The sequence below is a fragment of the Canis lupus genome, chromosome 11 (assembly GCF_003254725.2).
Source record: "Canis lupus dingo isolate Sandy chromosome 11, ASM325472v2, whole genome shotgun sequence".
NCBI classification, from domain to species: Eukaryota; Metazoa; Chordata; class Mammalia; order Carnivora; family Canidae; genus Canis; species Canis lupus.
In genome coordinates, this window is record NC_064253.1 from 26886739 (window position 1) to 26906709 (window position 19971).

General features: G+C 41.3%; 1 protein-coding gene across 1 annotated transcript in view; it reads right to left on the bottom strand.

Moving 5' to 3' along the window:
• Positions 1 to 5137: 5137 nt before the first annotated feature.
• Positions 5138 to 19971, bottom strand: part of GLDC (glycine decarboxylase) — a 92621-nt gene continuing 77787 nt past the window's right edge. The window contains exons 22-25 of the mRNA XM_025432363.3: positions 13409 to 13504; positions 9308 to 9480; positions 7559 to 7639; positions 5138 to 5829 (exon numbers count right to left, since the gene is read on the bottom strand). Of these exons, the coding sequence (XP_025288148.3) occupies positions 5686 to 5829; positions 7559 to 7639; positions 9308 to 9480; positions 13409 to 13504 (494 nt within the window). The 3' untranslated portion in view covers positions 5138 to 5685. The remainder of the gene's footprint in view (positions 5830 to 7558; positions 7640 to 9307; positions 9481 to 13408; positions 13505 to 19971) is intronic.

Sequence of the window (19971 nt, forward strand, 5' to 3'; positions counted from 1 at the left end):
TATGGGAAAAGTATCCCTTGCCAGTCCCAGGCATGAGAGTCCATCCCCTGTCCTAAAATAACTACATCTTTCCAAATTTTGAGACGGGTGATCTGAGATCATGAACTGTAACTTCCTTAATATCAGAGACTTATCTCCATCCCCAGTGAGTTGTATGTATGAGAGGTGGGGAGGAGCTATGGGAAAAGCTCTAAATGAAAGGAACAACGTATACAAAACTGGGTGGTTAGAGTTTGGCAGGGTAAAGTAAGTGGGTCTTCCAGCACTTTGGCCTCCCATTCTTGGTTACTGCAGTGGTCCTGGGAAGCCCTATCCTCAGGGCTTCACTGCAATCTGGGCTCAGTTTTCAATTTTGCAGACATTCTAGGGAATGCAGGGCATTCCTTTCCCTGACTCCCACTTCCCTACCTCTGGCCTCAAGTTTAGACCTCATTGGTTTCCAAAAAAGACTTCCCTTCTTTCTTCTCTCAGGGTCCTCCCCTCTCATGCATCTTTCCCTTCCAATCCTGGGCTTCTCCCTCTACCTCTTTACTAAGAAGCCACCCTGCTGTTGACCTGCACAGACTTTTGCACTCAGCATACTTTTTAACGTTCCCCTTTCCCCATTCTCTTCTTGTTCTCTGTCCTCTTTCTAATTTGATGGAGTCCTCTCTCACTTCCTGACCTGTGCCTTATTTCTCATCCTCTTGACTCCCTTTTCTTACTTCCACTGTGGACAACCTTCTCCCATCTCTCCTATCCCACTTCTGACTCTTTCTTCTGTCTGGCCATTGAGCTGATAATGTTCTTTTTCTTTCCACGTCTTATTCCTTTCCTTCTCTCCATCCATACTAGAGGCCCTTCTCTACCTCCTCTCCAATTTCCTTCCTGCATCTTTCTCCCACTTTCTATCCTACTCTCTGACTGCCTGTCCTCCATTACAGATCCTTCCTCCTCTTCCTGACCCAAGGACCTCCACCCATCCCATTCCTTTTCTCTGTTTCTTTTTCCTCAAAGTCCTTCACCTGAGTCAGGGTCCCTTTCTGCTCTGGACTGTATTTTCAGTCCCTGTGTTTTTGACTCTAGGCTAAAAACACGTCTTCATCATTCCTAACTCCTAGGAGTCCCACACCTCTAACCAAGCTGAGCTTTTATTCTTCATCTCTCTCCCCTCCATATTTCCCAGGTATTCTTAAAACTTTTTACATATGAAAATAACCAAATGCAGCAATGGAGGTACTAATATGCTTCAAACATGCTTCTTGCTGTTCCTGAACACTCCCCTTACCCTTTCCCCACATCTGGCTTCTTTTCTTGTTCAGATTTTAGCCTAAAAATCACATCCTCAGAGAATCCTTCCCCACTTACCCAATGTAAAAGGGCTCCAAATCCCACACACATACCATTTGATTTGTTTTCTGAAGAATATTGAAAAAAAAGTAAAGAATATTTAACATTGATGTCTTGATGTGTTGTCTGTCCATCTAGCATTGAAGCTCCACGATTAGAGGTATCAGTTAGAATGGTGCCTTGCAGGCAGCCCAGGTGGCTCAGTGGTTTAGGGCTGCCTTCAGCCCAGGGCGTGATCCTGGAGATCTGGGATCAAGTCCCATGTCGGGCTCCCTGCATGGAGCCTGCTTCTCCCTCTGCCTGTGTCTCTGCCTCTTTCTCTGTGTATGTCTCTCATGAATATATAAATAAAACCTTAAAAAAAAAGAAAAAAGAATGGTGCCTGGCACAAAATGGCTCAGTCAGAATTTGCAAAATAAGTTCGTGATTGCTGGGTGCCAGACACCATGCTGAGTGCTCATTTTGTATTACCTCATTTAATCCTTACAACAAGCCTGATAAAGTACTTTATTATTGCTATTTTACACCCTAACAAACTGAAGTGCAAAAAAATAAGTGAATTTCCTTATTGTCTCAAAATAATTGGCATACTAGGAATTTAATCCAAATCTGTACATAGTCATAGCCTGTGTTCCTTCTACTTTCTCCGGCTGTCCAGAGGTGCTTAGGAATGGAAAGGAAAGGAAATGGATCTGAATGCAAGATAGGCCAAATGGGGATCAGAGCTCCATTTCTGTAGCAGGGAGTGCAGGGATTTACAGTAAAGACACAAGATCCTAAGTGAAGAGGAGAATAAGAGCTAACTACTTTGTGTCAGGTACTGTTTGGAGCAATATATTGAAACTTCACCTAGGAGAGGTAGGTAATATCATTTTACAGGTAAGAAGACGGAGCCTGAGAGATGCCATTTATCTTCTCCAAGGTCATATGTCTAAGATATGGGGAAGCTGGGATCTGACTCCAGAACACATACTCTGATTGCTATCCCTCCTCACTACCCTTTTATAAACAGATATAGAATAGTGGTATACTGTGTGTTGGGCACTAACTCCTGCTTCCTGGATTTTGTTTTCTTCATGGAATGACCTCAGGTAATGTGACACTCCTCCCTCCTGGCCTATTTCTCACTGCTCTCCACAGAGGAGAAAATTGATGACATCCGTTCATCCCGGTCACTCCACTGACACTGGGGAGACCCCTCCCCCCGCCTTTGAATCTTTCCTGTTCACCTGGGTTCAGCATAGGGCAGCAGTTCTGCACTGGTGCATCTGCTCTACGGATTAAAATTTTTTCCTTGAGTGAATATCCCAGGTTTAGATTAGCCAAGCATCAGAGGAACAAAAATGGAGAGCAAGCCCTCCTGACCTTAACTAAAACACTATTTGCTAATCAGCTTTATTGCTAAAAAACAATTTTGAACTAAAAAAAAAAAAACCTTCCTTGATCCTTGATGCAATGCTGGTAAAACTAAGCCTACCATGGGGATTCCTGGGTGGCTCAGTGGCTTAGCGCCTGCCTCCCGCCCAGGGCCTGATGTTGGAGATCCCGGATCGAGTCCCACATTGTGCTCCCTGCATGGAGCTTCTCTCTCTGCCTGTCTGTCTGTCTCTCTCTCTCTCTCTCTCTCTGTTTGTGTCTCTCATGAATAAATAAAATCTTTAAAAAAAAAAAAGGAGTAAGCCTACAGATCAGAGAGCCCAAGAGCTGGTTGCTTCTCCTCCTGGGCCCTTGCCCTCTATCCTACACAGCGGCAAGGCAACGATGGCTCCAACAGTGGCCCTTCTAGGGCTGGAGAAGGCAGACGAGAATGCCCCATTTATATGAAGTATGCACATGTCCACCATGGATCCTCATCTCCAAAACTTAAAAAAATTCTACGCAACATTGTTTAAGTACTTAATGCTACTGAATGGAGTAATTTAAAATGGTAACTTTTATGTATACTTTACCACAATAAAAATGAGGTGGGAGGCAGGAGAGGATCCTATACAAAGCCTTGCTTTAAGGCCTGGCATTTTGTACTTTACTCTCAGCACACATTGGAAACACTGGTTTCTCTGACAGTCCCTTTTTAAGATAAAAGATCATTCCTTTATTCCCATTTATTGCTGTTGAGCAATACGATGTGGAAGACCCTGGCTCAGCCATGGAAATCCAATGATGAGTGAGATATAGTGCCTGCTCTCAAGCAACTCAGCCTAGTGAGAAAAAAGCCAAGTAAAGGGAGTAATTACTAATTGTGCTAAGGGTAAAGGAAAACAAGCTGAGTGCCAAAATAATAGCATATTTCACAGATGTGTGGAAGACCTCCTTGAGGAAATGCTAAAACGAAGAACAAACAGGAGCCAGTAAAGCAAAGGTAGCAGTGGAGAGTACTCCACATGGAGGACATCACATGGGCAAAGACCCAGAGGTGGGAAACATGGGCACAAACATCAGGTGAACATATGATTGATGTAACAGTGAAGTACAATTTGAATATTTGATGACCTGCATTTGCCTCTGACATACTTTACGGTCTGATAAAAAGAAAAGCCTGATGGCTAGTCTGTGTTGAGACCCTGGTTTCCACCTCAGGAAGGGCAGAGTCACCAGCTATATAGAGACTATGGGAGTGTAATAACCTGTTTTGACCAGCTGTCACTGGAGTTGTGCAACCTGGGTTCAAATTCAAGCTCTCCCTCTAATCAGCTGTGTGACCTTAGGCATCTCCATACCCTCCTGTGTAAAAGTGGACAGTTGTGAGGTTCCAATGAGATAATACACCTTAAACACTTAGAATAGTACCTGACCCCCAAGAAGAACTCAATAAATATTAACTAATTATAATGTAAAAAAGAAACCATGGATCCCATCACTTCTCTAATGCTTAGTTAGGATGAAATTGTTCTACATGCATTTTAAGTGTGAGAATAAGTGGACCACTTGCAGAATATTCAATACAGCACTAAGACCTTTCTCCAGATGACTATCAGTTGATTGATTGAGTGAGCAGCCATGCAAAGAACCAAGTAATCGAATCATACAAGTGCTCACAATCAGGGAACAAATCTGAAGCATTTGCTATTTCTAGGGAAAAGTTATTTTGTGGCAGGCATGCTAGTTGACTACCTGACACCCATTTTCCCCCTTTTTACTTATCTAACTCCTGATTTTCTTTGGGGCACTAACATACCCAGGTAAAAGACCTTATACTACCTAGAACTGGCAATGTAAAACAATTGACCAGATAAAAGCAAGCAGAAATTACTGAGTGGAATCTGTGGAAACTCCTTTCAAAAGAAGTCAACATGGATGGAATCTGCCTTTTGGGGCAGCCCAGGTGGCTCAGTGGTTTAGCGCCACCTCCAGCCCAGGGCCTGATCCTGGAGACCTGGGATCCAGTCCCAGGTCAGGCTGCCTGCATGGAGCCTGCTTCTCCCTCTGCCTGTGTCTCTGCCTCTCTCTCTTTCTCTCTCTCTGTGTCTCTCATGAATAAATAAATAAATCTTAAAAAAAAAAAAAAAAGAATCTGCCTTTTGTCTCTTGTTTTTCTCCCTTCTATCTAGAATGGTTATGTGTTGTCAATATGCAGCAGCCATCTTAAGATCATGAGGGTGAAGACTATACAAAGGGAGGCAGAACAGGAAGACTGAAGGAACATTAGACTGTGACTTATTATCTCTGGACTTAGTGTATAATAAGAAAAACTGCTAGACAAAACTGATAATGTGAAAATGGCTATTGGGTTGGATATTCTCATTGCCCTTCGAATACCTCTGAACCTAGGGCATATGGAAATAAGATTGAAAAATGGACCAAGAAGACATTCTTCAAATTGAACTGCTTTTATTAGAATACTAATAATTGCAAATAAAAGAAAAAACACAAGGGGAAAAGAAAAACACTCAGAAATGCTATTACAGATTAGGCAAATTAGAGAAAAATTTTCTTCAGTGTATATAAAATGTAAACATTTGCCCTGGGATTCCTCACAGATGGCACAGTCCACAAGGACTTATTTGGAACAAGAATCTGTCTGTCGGAGTCTACAGTATAACCTTTATTATGTCTCTGAACTTCCTAAACTTCTTAGCACACCCAAAATTTTCTATGCAAAAAACTAAATGGCTCCCAATCAAGGCAACTTGAACATCAACTGCTACATATGGAAGCAGGCACTGAGGCAAATCAGTCTTCCAACAATGAGTTTCCACTCACTATGCTAATGGTATTTACAATTACCTTGACAGAGATTACAAAAATATACACAGTATATAAAACCCAATTTGAGTCTGGGATGGAAAATTATATAGTTATCATCAAATGCTCCAGAGAAAGACATCAAGTCAGTCACTTGAACTTAGGGGGACAGAACTAAGAAGAGGCCCTCTTCTGTTCAGAAAATGGGGACTCATAAACTTCCATGGGTGGGCAGGTGCAAACCAGGTGTTGATCTCCATAGATGTCATCAATCCGGGCAATGGTTGGCCAGAATTTGTTCTCTGGTTTCACAAAGGGCTGCAAGGGACAAAAGATGGAAATGCTCTGGGGTATTCTGAAACATTTCTCTTGGGGAAAGAGGAGCTTGCAGTGATGTCCCCACAGCCTAGTAAGTTCCAAAAAGTATAATGTAAAACCCACACTCCTATTTTTATTGCAGCATTATTTATAGTAGCTAAAATAGGGAACCAACCCAAGTGTCCATCAATAAATGAAGTGATAAAGATGTTGTGTATGTATATATATACACACACGTATGTACATACACGTGTACACACACACAGGAATATTACTCAGCCATGGAAAAAAAATGAGATCTTGCTCTTTACAACATGGATGGACCTAGAGAGTATTGTGGTAAGTGAAATACATCAGAGAATACCATATGATTTCACTTACATATGGTATCTAAAAATTAGAAAAAGAAGCAGACCCATAAATACAGAGAACTGATAGTTGTCAGGAGGGGTGTGGGGGATGGGGAAAATGGGTGAAGGGGAGTGGGAGGTACACATTTCTAGGTATGGAATGAGTAAGCCAGGAGGATAAAGGGTACAACACAGGAAATATAGTCAATATTATTATAGTAGCACTTTTTGTGGTGACAGATGGTAGCTACACTTGTGGTAAGCATAGCAGAATGTATCGAGTTGTCAAGTCACCATAGGGTACACCTGCAACTAATATAACATTGTGTGTCAACCATATTCCAATACAAAAAAATAAAAAATGGGACGCCTGGGTGGCTCAGCGGTTTAGCGCCTGCCTTTGGCCCAGGGTGTGATCCTGGAGTCCTGGGATCGAGTCCCACATCGGGCTTCCTGCATGGAGCCTTCTTCTCCCTCTGCCTGTGTCTCTGCCCCCCCCCCCCTCGTGAATGAATAAATCTTTTTTAAAGAAAGAAAAGCTAAAAGCCACCCCTTTATTATTGTCCCCCAAAATCCGACTTTTGACCCTTGGCTCCACTCTGCCAAACAGACTAACGGGCACTTTTTTTTTTAAATGTAAGAATCAGAAAGGAAAGAAAGACTCTGGTGCATTTGGGGCAATTTCCCTGTTGGATGACAGAAATTTGACGAGGACTCTAAATTGGTCTTCCTCTACTTGTACCCAGCTGATTCTCAAGCTTGTGGCTGACACTCTGACCTCAGAGCTCTGAAAGTCAATTCCTATGTTCTGCATCACGTGTCATGACCCAATTAAGAAGGTATCCAACAGGGACGCCTGGGTGGCTCCGCAGTTGGGCGCCCGCCTTCGGCCCACAGCATGATCCCAGAGTCCCGGGATCAAGTCCCACAACGGGCGCCCTGCATGGAGCCTGCTTCTCCCTCGGCCTGGGTCTCTGCCTCTCTGTGTGTGTGTCTCTCATGAATAAATCAATAAATCTTTAAAACAGAAAAAGAAATAAAAAAGAAAGTATCCCACAGAGGGGCACCTTGGTCACACAGGTAAGCATCCAACTCTTCACTTCAGCTCAGGTGATGATCTCGGGGTCAGGAGACTGAGCCCCGTGCTGGGCTCCTCAATTAGTACGGAGTCTGCTTGTCCCTCTGGCTCTGCTCCTCCCCCGACTCACATACTCTCTCACACTCACTCAAATAAAATCTTTTTTTTTGTTTAAAAAGGTGTCCCACATAAAGTTACTGTAATGAGGCTGCAAGGATAGGGGCCCCGTCAGGTAGGTGATGGCCCTTCGTACGCACGTGAACACGAGAGCCGCCGGCACGTTCGGGTTCAGAGAACTTACGAGTGGGAATGCAGCCACCTCTCTGGAGTAAGGCCGATCCCAACGGGAGGATGTGACGCAGGTCAGGGAATGTGGAGACATCTGAGACAGACACACAAATGGAAAGGGATCAGAGTAGAGCACTGCCTATTCCTGTGCTTTGTTTCAACCTATGAGCTGATGGAAGCCCAGGGACAGAGGGCCACTGCTTTGTTTTATTTCAATTCGAGGGAGAAAGTGATTGTGATATGAAACGTTTTATTGTGAAATACTTAAAATATCAGAAAGTCACAGTAATATATTTGCACATCTACCACCCAACCAAGATAAATCAACATTTTGTCATATTTGCTTAACCTTTTAAAATAAACATTGCAGAGAAGCGCCTGGACGGCTCAGTTAAATGTCTAACTCTTGGTTTTGGCTCAGGTCATGATCTCAGGGCCCTGGGATTGAGTCCTGTGTCGTCCTCACTTAGCGAGGAGTTGGCTTGAGATTCTCCCTCTGCCCTGCCCCCACTGTGCTCACCCTCTCCCTCACAATAAATAAATCTTTAAAAAAAAAATAAAACAAACATTGCAGTCACAGTTGAAGCTGCCAATATATCCCCCCCATCCCATCTTTACCCTACTCCCCAGTGATACCCAGTATCTTGAATTTGGTGTTCACCATGCTTATTGTGTTTTTATACTATTATTGTATATATGCATAGACAGATTATAGCATAACTGGCACATTTTAGAATCTTATCATCATCCTCTGTTATTCTCCACTTGCTTTTGTAACTCAGTATTATCTTCTTTAGATATCTATTGCCATTTTTAAAAAAATAGCCTAAATCTTTAAAGAATCAGCAGTATCCACAGAAAAGAGAAATAATAATAAACAAGATGCCTTCTCCTGCCAGCCATTGGCCCCTGTACTCCACCCTCCACTGGGCACTTTGGAACTTGCCTGAGTTTCCCCCAGCATTTCAGACTTGTTCTCTGGCTTGGCCATAATAATATAACCAGTCACAGTATATTCAATTCATGATTCCCTCAGCTTAATAATGTCTGGACCTAACAAGAGACTTACAGCTCACAAGCAGGTATATAACAAACATGTTTTGGATTTTCTCCAAAATAAGCCATAACGTTGCAAAAAGCCAAGTACCAATTAGTTGTTCTAAGAGATAACTGCTCCAATACAAGAGCTTGTGTTTATCCAGACTCTGTGAGGTAAATAGTCCACGAGAGTGCATCAAACAGATATAGAATAAGACTTCCTCAGCTAGATAGAGTTCTTCAGCCTCTGCTCCCTCCTTTGGCAGTGAGTTGGTACATGTGGGAGGTATACCTCCCATAATGACAAAACAATTACACAGGAGCCCTGGGTGGCACAGTCAGTTAAGCATCTGCCGTCAGCTCAGGTCATGATCGCAGGGTCCTAGGATAGAACCCCACATTGTACTCCCTGCTAAGTGGGGAGCCTGCTCCCCCACCCTGCTCCTACTCTCTTTCTCTGTCAAATAAAATCTTTTTAAAAAGAACTACATAAACAAAATTAAAACATGTAGCAAAACATCCACATTATACTTGAGTAACTGCTACTATGATGTTCAAGAAGATTTAAATTTGCAAGTAATGAATTTATCTTTTCAGAAGAATGGTCTTATTCTAGGCAAGAATAATATCATTTTCTGATAGGAGTTCAGGGGGTTCCTGGCACACTGTTCATATCCAATCTTCTCTGTGGGACATTCTGGATAAAGTACCAGTGCCTACGCACCTTCAGTGGATTGACCCTGGGGTCAATGCGGCCCTCCTCGATGTCTGCGATTTCCTGACGAATGCTGATCATGGCGTCACAGAATCTATCCAGCTCTGCCTTGTCTTCTGACTCAGTGGGTTCAACCATGAGAGTCCCTGCCACGGGCCAGGACATGGTAGGGGCATGAAATCCTGCAAAGGAGAGAGGGGAACTTGTGTCACTAAATTTGACCTCCCTGATTTGGAAGAAGAAACCCTCCCACTTCATAATTTATCCTAAGGAAATCACTGGATAAATGTTATCATATATGCAAATTATACATATATGGATTTTATATGCGTGGATTCATTTCAGTACTGTTTATGCAAGAAAAAAACTTGGGAAATAAACTAACATCAAACAATGGAGAATCAGTTTAGGAAGTTTTACAGGGTAACTATACAATAGATCTGTGGCCATTCAAAAATATCTAAATTTATATTTGCTAAATTGGGTAAACATTAAAAAATATTAAGTGAAAAAAGCAAACTATATAATGACATCCCATTTTTATAAAAAAAAATTGACAAAGTGTTTATGCACATATATCTTAAGAGGGAAGACACATTGAAGAATAAATGCTAAAATTTTAACTTGGGTTATAACCAAAATATGAGAATGGGATTTTTATTTCACTTTAATTTTGTTTTAGAATCTCTCTATAATGCTTATTATTTGCAATTAAGAGAAATTAAATAATAGTCTATCAAAAGTTAAATAATGAGATAGCAACCATAAGCCTAAAGTAAGTTACTATCCCCATTTTACAGAGGAAACTGAGGCTTGGCTAGTACATGGAAAAAGTCTTTGTCTTTATACTGATTACAGGCTGAAGATATTTGTTTCCAAAAGTTTTCATATGTAAGATGAATCAACAAGACACATGCTCAAGAGAGATTTTCTGGACAAAAGCCATAAACGAACCTTTCACATTTTTTTACCCTTTTAATGTGAAACTGTAAGATGACGAAGAGCCCCAAAGTTGATATATCTGTTAGCTAAGTTTAAATGATTCCCAAATTCTAATCTGTGTAAATCACATGGGGTGCTTTAGGGTCACGCCTGCATGCTAAGGGATTGTCTCCTAAACATGTTATAATTTCAAATAGTAAGTTGAAAGAATAAACACCCATATTACCTCTCACCTAGATTCTACAATGATGCTGTTTGATTAATCACATATCTACTCGTCCATCCATATGATTTTTGATGCATTTCAGTCATCAGTACACTTCTCCCTTAAATACTTTAGCATGCATATCATTAAGTAGAATCTCATTATCTGTTCACATGTATTTGTGATAAAATTCACATACAGTAAAATGCACAAATCTTAAACTTATCATTTAGTAAGTTTTGACCAATACATATTAACTATGTCACTCAAACCAGAAAGGGATTTAAAAAAAAAAAAAGCTAATCTCATTACCCATTAAGTCCAACCTCAATTTCATGTGAGCAAATTCAGCCCAACATATTCTGCTATAGTGGTTCGCATATCTGAAACCATCAGAATTGTCTTGGGAAGAAAGATTCTTGAATCTTCACCCTGATTCAGGAAGTCCAAAGTAAGGCTCAGAAACCTAGGAGTCTTAAAAACTCCCCAGGTGACTCTAATCACTTGCTAAGTTTGTAAACCTCTGCCCTAAAGCAGTGTGCCCCACATTTGGCTGTTAAGACTCATCCATTGGATGCTTGTTAATTATACAGGTTACTAAGGCTTCTCCCCTGGAAACTGATTCAGTAGGTGTGATTAAGAATCTGTGTTGTCATTCTCAATTGCTGTTTATTTCTTTACTTAGCCATTCATTCATTCTCTCACATTTTTAAAAAAAGTTTTATTTAAGTAATTTCTACATCCAACGTGTAGCTCAAACTCTTGACCCTGAGCTTGAACTCTTGACTCTAATATCAAAAGTCACATGTTCCTCGGATAGCCAGCCAGGTAACCCATTCTCTCACTATAAGTTCTGAGGTACTTACTAAGTGCTAGGCACCTGTACAATTCTAGACTTAAGGCAAGTGTGGCAATCACTCCATCAAACATCAAAATCATGTCAAGGTTGGAGATAGACCAAGACTTGGAAATACTGAGTCATAACTTCAATTACAACTCCCTCCTCACCCACCTTCTCCCTCCCTTGCAAATGCTGCTGCTGCCATCAGATGTGAGGCAGACAACACATCTCAGAAGTGAAGCTATAGCCTGCCTGAATCTGCCATCATTCAGCCATTAGCCAGGAGGCTGAGTTTACAGAAACAACCAAGAGATTTTGAAGGGATAATTGCTAATTTCATCAATGAAAACTTTTTCTGGGTTTCCCATTTTTTTATCAGTATAATTCTGCATAATCAGACCTTGCATTAAGGAGACGAATGAGTCACACATGTGGAATTCCCATTGTGATACAGTAGTAAAACTATTAAATTATTGAAGCTTTCACTTTCCTTATTAAAGTTATCCAAATTATTAAAATTCAGATAGAATTCCACCCATTGAAAGACAAAGTTCTCCCTACCTTAGTCCTTCTGATAATTGAAGGGCCTTTGATATTACTGATAATGTCACTAAAACATGGATTTCAATAAGGACTGAGCTGAATGAATATCCACGAATCCAGGAAGGGTCCTGCATCTTTCTAAATTCTCCCAGGAAAATTACACGGTCTTTATGAAACCAACATGTGCCTATTCCTACATCTACAGCTGAAACAGCCATGCCATGTCTGAGGTGATTATAAAACTCAAATGCCTTTCGTCTCTAACACTTCTCCAAGGCTACCTGCTCTACTTCTTTCACCATTATATCAACTCATTTCTTCAAAGAACAGGAGTAAGAATATACCAGAAACATAGGCAAGACAATGAAAACAAAAACCCACAAACCCAAATAATCCAATTAAAAGTAGGCAGAAGACATGAACAGACATTTCTCTAAAAAAGAAATCCAGGTGGCCAACAGACGTATGAAAAGATGCTTAACATCACTCATCATCAGGGAAATGCAAATCAAAACTACAAGATATCACTCATACCCCATCACAATGGCTAAACTCAAAAACACAGGAAACAACAAGTGTTGGCAAGAATGTGCATAAGAAGGAGCCCTCTTGCACTGATGGTGGGAATGCAAACTGGTGCAACCACTCTGAAAGACAGTATGGAGGTTAAAGTTAAAAATAGAGCTACCCTACAATCCAGTAATTGTACTATTAGGGGTTTTACCCAAAGGACACAATACTACTGATTCAAAGGGATACATGTGCCTCAGTGTTTACAGCAGCATGGTTGACAATAGCCAAATAATGGCAAAAGCCCACATGTCCACCAACTTATGGATGGATAAAGATGTTGTATGTGGAATATTTGTCCACCATAAAAAAATAAAATAAAGTCTTGCCATTTGCAACAATATGGATGGAGCTAGAGAGTATAATGGTAAGCAAAATAGGGGAAAGAATATCTGATTTCAACCATATGTGGAATTTAAGAAACAGATGAACTAAGAGTGGGGAAGGAGGAGAAGCAAACCCAGAAACAGACTTCAGAGAACAAACTGATGGTTACCAGAGGGGAGGTGGGTGTCGGATGCATGAAATAGGTGCTAGGAATCAAAAAGTACACTTATCATGATGAGTTCTGAGTAATGGATGGAACTATTTAATCAGTATATTGCACACCTGAAACTAACAAATACTGTATGTTAACTGTAATGGAATTAAAATTAAGAACTTAATGAAAAATGTAGGAAAAAAAGAAAAACACAGGAGACAGCAATCATTTTCTTTGGGATTTTTAAATCTGTAAATTACAAAGACTTCTTGGATGGCGATGGATTCAAGATGTATGATTTAATAACTTTCTAAAGGGATTACCAATGCAGTCACAGGGCAAGTTCTTTTCTTTTGAAGGTCGTGTAGAACCCTGGGCTCATCATTTAGCCTATGGATCAGTTTACTATGGTGGCTGCACATTTGGTTTGTGCCTTGAGGAAGTGGCCCATAGCCAGAATGGGCAGCTGCATGAATGTCAACAACCTGGGTTGCCCTAAAAAGGAGTTGCTCCCACAAGGTCACTCACCATAATCCTGAAGCCTCTTGGCCACATCCACAGCTTCAATATTTGCGGACTTTTTAAAGGGTCTTGTATCCAAAATAAATTCATGAGCCACGTAACCTGGAAAATTGTTTCAGCTCAAGATTAGCATCAGCTTGTTTTACCCATGCAAATGAACACATATCAGTGATTACTTGGCAAATTTATAGTTGGCAACAAAGATGTCATCTACTTTATTAATAATTATAAAATGTAAAAATAATTGTAAAAATAAAAATGTTTTTAAGATGTCATGCCAATGTGTCCAACCCTTAGTGCTGAGAGGCTGATGGGAGATGGGACTTTACTGCCAATACAATGCTCGAACATTTGCCTAGAGATTCCTGGGGATAAAATTATTTCTACTCTGAGGTTATAAAATCTCCTTCCAACACTTCCAACATGTCATCACAGGCCTGACCTTTTTATTACAAATTATTTCTAGAGCTAAAGATCCATTGATACCATTTTTAGTAACTCTGCCCCCTGAATCAAATAACTTTCTTCTGCATGTATGTAAATATATAGAAAACATATATCTCTAAGGCACCTACATAACTGGATGTGATTCTTCAAAAGGGCTTTTGAGGTTTTGGTTTCAGGCTTCAAACTGAGAATTAGATAGAAATGGAGGCTGTCAAACACCACACCACAAAATGGAAGAAGCTGATGAAGCCAAAGTCTCTGGGAGTCAGTTCACTTTACTCTAGTTGGTAAACTGATTGCCTGTCTAGGCCCATGCAGCTATCTCCCCAGCATGAGCTATTTAACCACCCACCCATCAGCAGAAATAAACCATCAACTGAGTCAGCATTTTCATAAATAGAACAACATTTCTGCAGGCCTTCCAAATTACATGGCCCACACAACTGATGAATTTCCTTCTAGGAAAATATCTGCTCATGAGACAATAATGTACTCCTTTTTTTTTAAAAAGATTTTATTTATTTATTCATGAGAGACACAGAGAGAGAGAGGCAGAGACATAGGCAGAGGGAGAAGGAGGCTCCATGCACCGGGAGCCCGACGTGGGACTCGATCCCGGGTCTCCAGGATCGCGCCCTGGGCCAAAGGCAGTCGCCAAACCGCTGCGCCACCCAGGGATCCCCTAATGTACTCCTTCTTAACCCACTTTCCTAATTCTCAGCAAACACTGAAACAACTTACAGATACGTGGAGCAGATATAATCCTCAGGCCTGAGAAGAATAGCTCCAGTCAATAAGAGCCCAAGACCATCTATGACTCTTCTGCTCTTATGTTGCAATGAATAGATAAGAAAGGACTTGTTTTGTTAGAAAATAAAAGCATGAGAACCTGAAGCTTTAAATATACTGTCACTGAATATTTTTAAAATATTCTTTCTAACAATGATGGGATAAACTTGTAAGGAGTGGGATTCAAAAGTATAAAGTTGTATTCACAGCTAAGTCAAGTCAGAGGGGAAAGGTACCTAAAAGGAATGACCACTTGGAATATGGGCGTTGGGGGCGGCACTGCGGGGTGGGAATGGTGAGATCACTTAAATCTAGGAATCCTACATACCCAATTATCCTTACCCCATTTTGGAAGCCCAGCCACAACCTTTGACCTTTCTTCTCTGAGCATCCACCCCACCACTGTGATGGTGACATAAGACAGAAGGCTAATGAAGCTCACTGCTCTGAACGATGCTCAGTGGGCATGTAGGAGGGGCAGAGGAGAGGGACCCATGACAGAGCAAAGGAGTCACTCTTGCTGGTAGGCAGAGGGCAGTCTTCCAGGAGAAGTTCAGTCACGCGGAACCCAGTTGGCACTGCTAACACAGAGCCAGCGTCTGCAACCCCCCTCCCCCGCCCGAGCCAGGCGGTTTGGGAAGAGCTCCATTTTCAAAATGAGGTGCAGATGTTCTTTTCTAAATCCATATCCTAATGTGTTCAAATGAAAATGGTGGAATTTCAGCATATTTCTGTCTTTCTGTACTTGAGCCTTCAAAGGGGTGAAATCGACACTTGGTGGCTGTTACAGGCCAGATCCTAAGATGTTCATCTTTGTATTTTTTAAGGAGAAAAGATACACAAACCTTCTATTGCTATATGGTGAGTCAAGACAATCTGAAGTCGAAATTATAAACTGATCAGCACAAGTGTTAATTTCCTACGAGTAGGTGTTCCTGCTGGACCTAACATGACTATAGCTGAAAGTCTGAAAAGACACCAAGTCAAAGGAACAAGGAAGGGAGGGGTGGCATGATGGCAAAGCAAAATAAAAGAGGCTTGGCTCTAAGCTTGGAACATCTTCCCTCCTGCTCCACATCCTTAGAGTAACTGACTGCCTAGAGATAAATGGAACTCCCTGGCAATTACTCTACAAAGCTTAGGTAGGCAATCAGTACTTAGTCAAGCTTTTCAGTTGCAATCCAGGAACCATAACTGATAGAACAAAACTGAATGTTTCCCCAGTAATGAGGTCAGGTGGGGGGCCCTCTGGCCTCAGGAAGGTCGCATCCTGGTTGAAGATGTGAAGGCCCAGCCCCCGAGGCCCATGTCTGACCATAAAGGCCACTGGGAAACCAATTGAGGAACTGGAATTTCCAGGCAACACTAGGTCTGTCTAAGGCCCAAAACTGATAGGCACTTAGGAAATTAAAATTTAAATAAAATATCAGGGTACTAACAAAGTTGCTTACTCCACTGACAGGAACTCCACTTAGATCAAACAGTGAGCTTGGCCTCCCACAAAAGTAAGCATCTGTGAATCTTTTTAATTCATCATCTTAAAAAAAAAATCCTCTACTGGATGTCTTTCAATAAATAAGAGTTTGTCATTAAAACAAAAAGGTACAATCTTACCTGAGGTAATTCCTTTCTGTCCTCATCCTAAATCCTACTGCTTTTTCCCCATCCCAATTCTTGCCTGCTACTTCCTTGTTTCACAAAACCATAAGTCTCAGTACTTTAGCTGGTATTTTCAAATCTCTCAAAGAAATGGTTCATAAAGGGAAGCCTCGAGTTCATTAAAATTATTTCCTCGTAGTCATTTATAATTCCAAAGTCTTATATAGAGCTAGTAAATATGATTAAGATGAATAATCATCTTTTAATATTGTCATTAGACATTTCAGAATACAATGTGTTTATTAAGAACATTTCTATTTGGGGCCAATAAGGAGGTATAGTGCTAATACTTCATTAGGCCCTAGAACACTCAGCTTCAAATTATATAATGAATATGTTTACCAGACCAAATATGAGACAGTTTTTTATTTCATGAACTTTGGGATGGAGTAATAAAGTCTGTAATACCAATATATCTCTGCATGAGATTAGAAATACAATTCATTATTTGATCCTGGGATAAAATGTCAAAACAAATGGAAATTGCATCTATCATTTTGTGCTGCAAATCCCCTAGGACTGAGAGAGTCTCTGCTTAAAGCAGTCACTCAAATGCTAAGTACACGGTAGGCACCTGAGAAAGGCTTGCTTGTTCACTTTCCTTTCTGCTGGACTGCCACCAAACCCCTGTGGTCCAGATCACACGCATTTTTGCTTTAAAAAACTAAATTTTGCATTGCACAACTTTGTGAATACACTAAAAATCAGCGAATCATACATTTAAAGAGGGTGATTTGTATGGTATATGAATTGTCTCAAAGTTTTCAAATGAAGTAAATCTCAAATACCATTAAAAAAAAAGGGAAAAGAAACATGAACCTTGTCAATTAAAGCAAAAAGATCATTTTTCAGCCAGCAGAATGGCAAAGACATTTGTTTTGGGTTGGTATTATTTTTTAGACTTGCATTGGGTGTTCACTAGCCCCTGGTGTGATGGTCACTTCATATCCTATTAGCGTGAAATACATTGGTGAGTCTCTGTGGGGACAAACAGGCCACACAGACCAAGAACTTAAATGTATTCACACTCTGAGATAATTTCTGTTCTACAGCTTTAACCTCAGGAAATAATCAGAAATGTTTTTTAAACATCTATATAGGAGCTATTTGTTGCAACAGTGTTATAAATGCAAAGCAAACAACTAGGGGGGAAACATTATAGAATTACCTAAATCCTGGTATAATCCATACAATACAATCAATGTACCTACTTTCCAAAGACATTTAATGATATAGGCATATAATCACAATAAGATAAAGTTAAAAAAACAGGATACAAACTGCGTTTGTAATATGATCTCAATGGTCTAAAAGTAAGATAAGGGGAGCCCCCGTGGCTCAGTGGTTTGGTGCCGCCTTTGGTCCAGGGTGTGATCCTGGGGTCCCAGGACAGAGTCCCGCATCAAGGTCCCTGCATGGAGCCTGCCTCTCCCTCTGCCTGTGTCTTTACCTCTCTCTCTGTCTCTGCGTCTCTCATAAATAAATAAATAAATAAATAAATAAATAAATAAATAAATAAATAAATAAAATTTTAAAGATTAAAAAATAGAAGATAAGAAATACAGCAAAATAGTAGTAGTGGTTATGTCTGCTGGATGCAACCCTGAATCATTTACATTTCCTTCCTCGTGGTTTTTATTTTCCAAATTTTCCATGTTGAGCATATAGACATTACTTATATAACCAGACAAAACAAGTACTTAAACTAATCCTGAAGGCTGATACAGAAGCAGGACACATTTCACAGGGTAAGAGCTATATTTGAATGAATGAATTAGTTGTTCTTGTAGATTCTTTAATACCCACTTCAGAAGTATTTTATTGTGTTGCTTAGAGACATATTGCGCACAACTTTCTTTCCTAATCTCTGGGGAGCATTCCTAACCAGAGCTTCTGGTTATTGAGCGCTTTTCTATTTTCAAACTCCAGAACCACGCCTTTGGATACACGTGTTTAAGACCAGACTTTAAATTAAAGATCACAGAGGTAGAGGTGTTCTCCGCCTGAGCTGGAGAAACAAAGAGCCAAAGAGAAGCCGTCTTCCTGCGGCCCCTGCTGCTTACCGCCTGCTGCCTCTCTGCCCCCATCCCCACGTCCCCATCTGCCCCTGTGCCCCAGTCCTGCGCCCACAGCAAGCCTGCTGCGTGTCTGCCCGGCTCTTACAGACACCCCCTGCCATCACCTCCAGGATGACTGTTCTCCCATCTATTATTCCCTCTATTTTAGCTTCACTCTCCCTCTTCAAAGCCTGTTCTCTGGCAGTTCAAAATCATGTTCTTATTTCAAAACAAAACTGCATCCTCCTGGAGCAGCTCCCACCTACCTGTCTCCCTGCCTTCACTACCAAACTCCACCAAACCATAAACGCCTCTCCTGTCTTGTCCCCACCCTCAGTCCACTTCTCAGCTCATTCCCAATTTGCATCTATCTTACCATTTTTACCCTGATTCTTTCAAAGGTGACCAAAGTGTTCTTAATTGTTAAAACCAAAGTTCTTTTTAGGACTATCATAAGATCAGTCTGTCTCCCCCTTTTGTGTAACACCCCACACATTTATGGTGGACCAAGCCTGACCAACAGGTAGAGGTGCTGGAGAACAGAAGCAGGCACAGTCTCCACTGGCAGGAGTTCCAGGTCTGATGGACAGAGCCAGATAATAAACGGACTGGGAGAAATCCTCAGAAGAGGAGGGAGCCAACAAGAGGGAGTAATTCTCTCTGCCAGGAAAAGGAGGCTTCCGGGAAGAGGAAAGGCCTGTAGAACAGCAACTGACAGGACACACAGGGGCTTTACTATGGAGGGGCACTGTGACAAATGCTGCAGGGGCTGTAAAGCTGCCTCAAGCATGGGGCCCTCCCTCACCAGGTACCCCTTTTCTGCTCATGCCTTTCAATACAGCTATCTGCTGGAGGGGTTGTGCTCTAGCTTCTCCAAACTCTTTTCTTAGGTTTCACCATTTCTAAGAGTCTGCTCTTAGATTCTGCGCCCCTAGCCAAATGTCTGCGAGTCTGTCTGGCTCCAACCACTCCCATCACTTCCAGGGTGACTGTGTTCCCCCTTCTATTATTCCTACTATTATACCTCTATTATAAGCATAAGGGAATGACATAGAATTTCTCTTCACACTCAAATAATCAGTAACTGAGTCCTACTGATTCTACTTCTAGCAGATGTTCATCCCCTGCCATTTCCTTAATGACTAACATTTTCTTAATCCTGTCATTCCCCTGCTCAAGAAAACCTTTTGTGGCTGTCATCTGGTTCAAGGGTAAAGTTGAGAGCCTTCCAAGATCTTCAAGGCCCTAAGCTGCCTCTCCAGCTTAGTTCTTCATGTGCTTTCCCTCCTCCTATCCCATCCATCAACCACCCAAAGCCTCCACCACGACAATCCTGGCTTGCTCCAGTATCTCTATTTACTGGGGTCTGCCCCTCTGTCTTCCATGCTCATCATGAATGGCTCCTCCCAGAAGGATCTCCCAATTATTCTGTCCTTCTGCCCATTCTGAATTACTCCACTCTTCTGGAGGCATTTGCATAGCACTTTGTGAGGTAATGAGCCTGCAATATTTATGTATATGTCTCCCAGTGGTGTGGCTCCTTGTTGACCTGGGCTGTGTGTATTGCACAGCCTTCCAAATAGTGATACTCCTAAACTGTTCACTAAATGGAGGTTA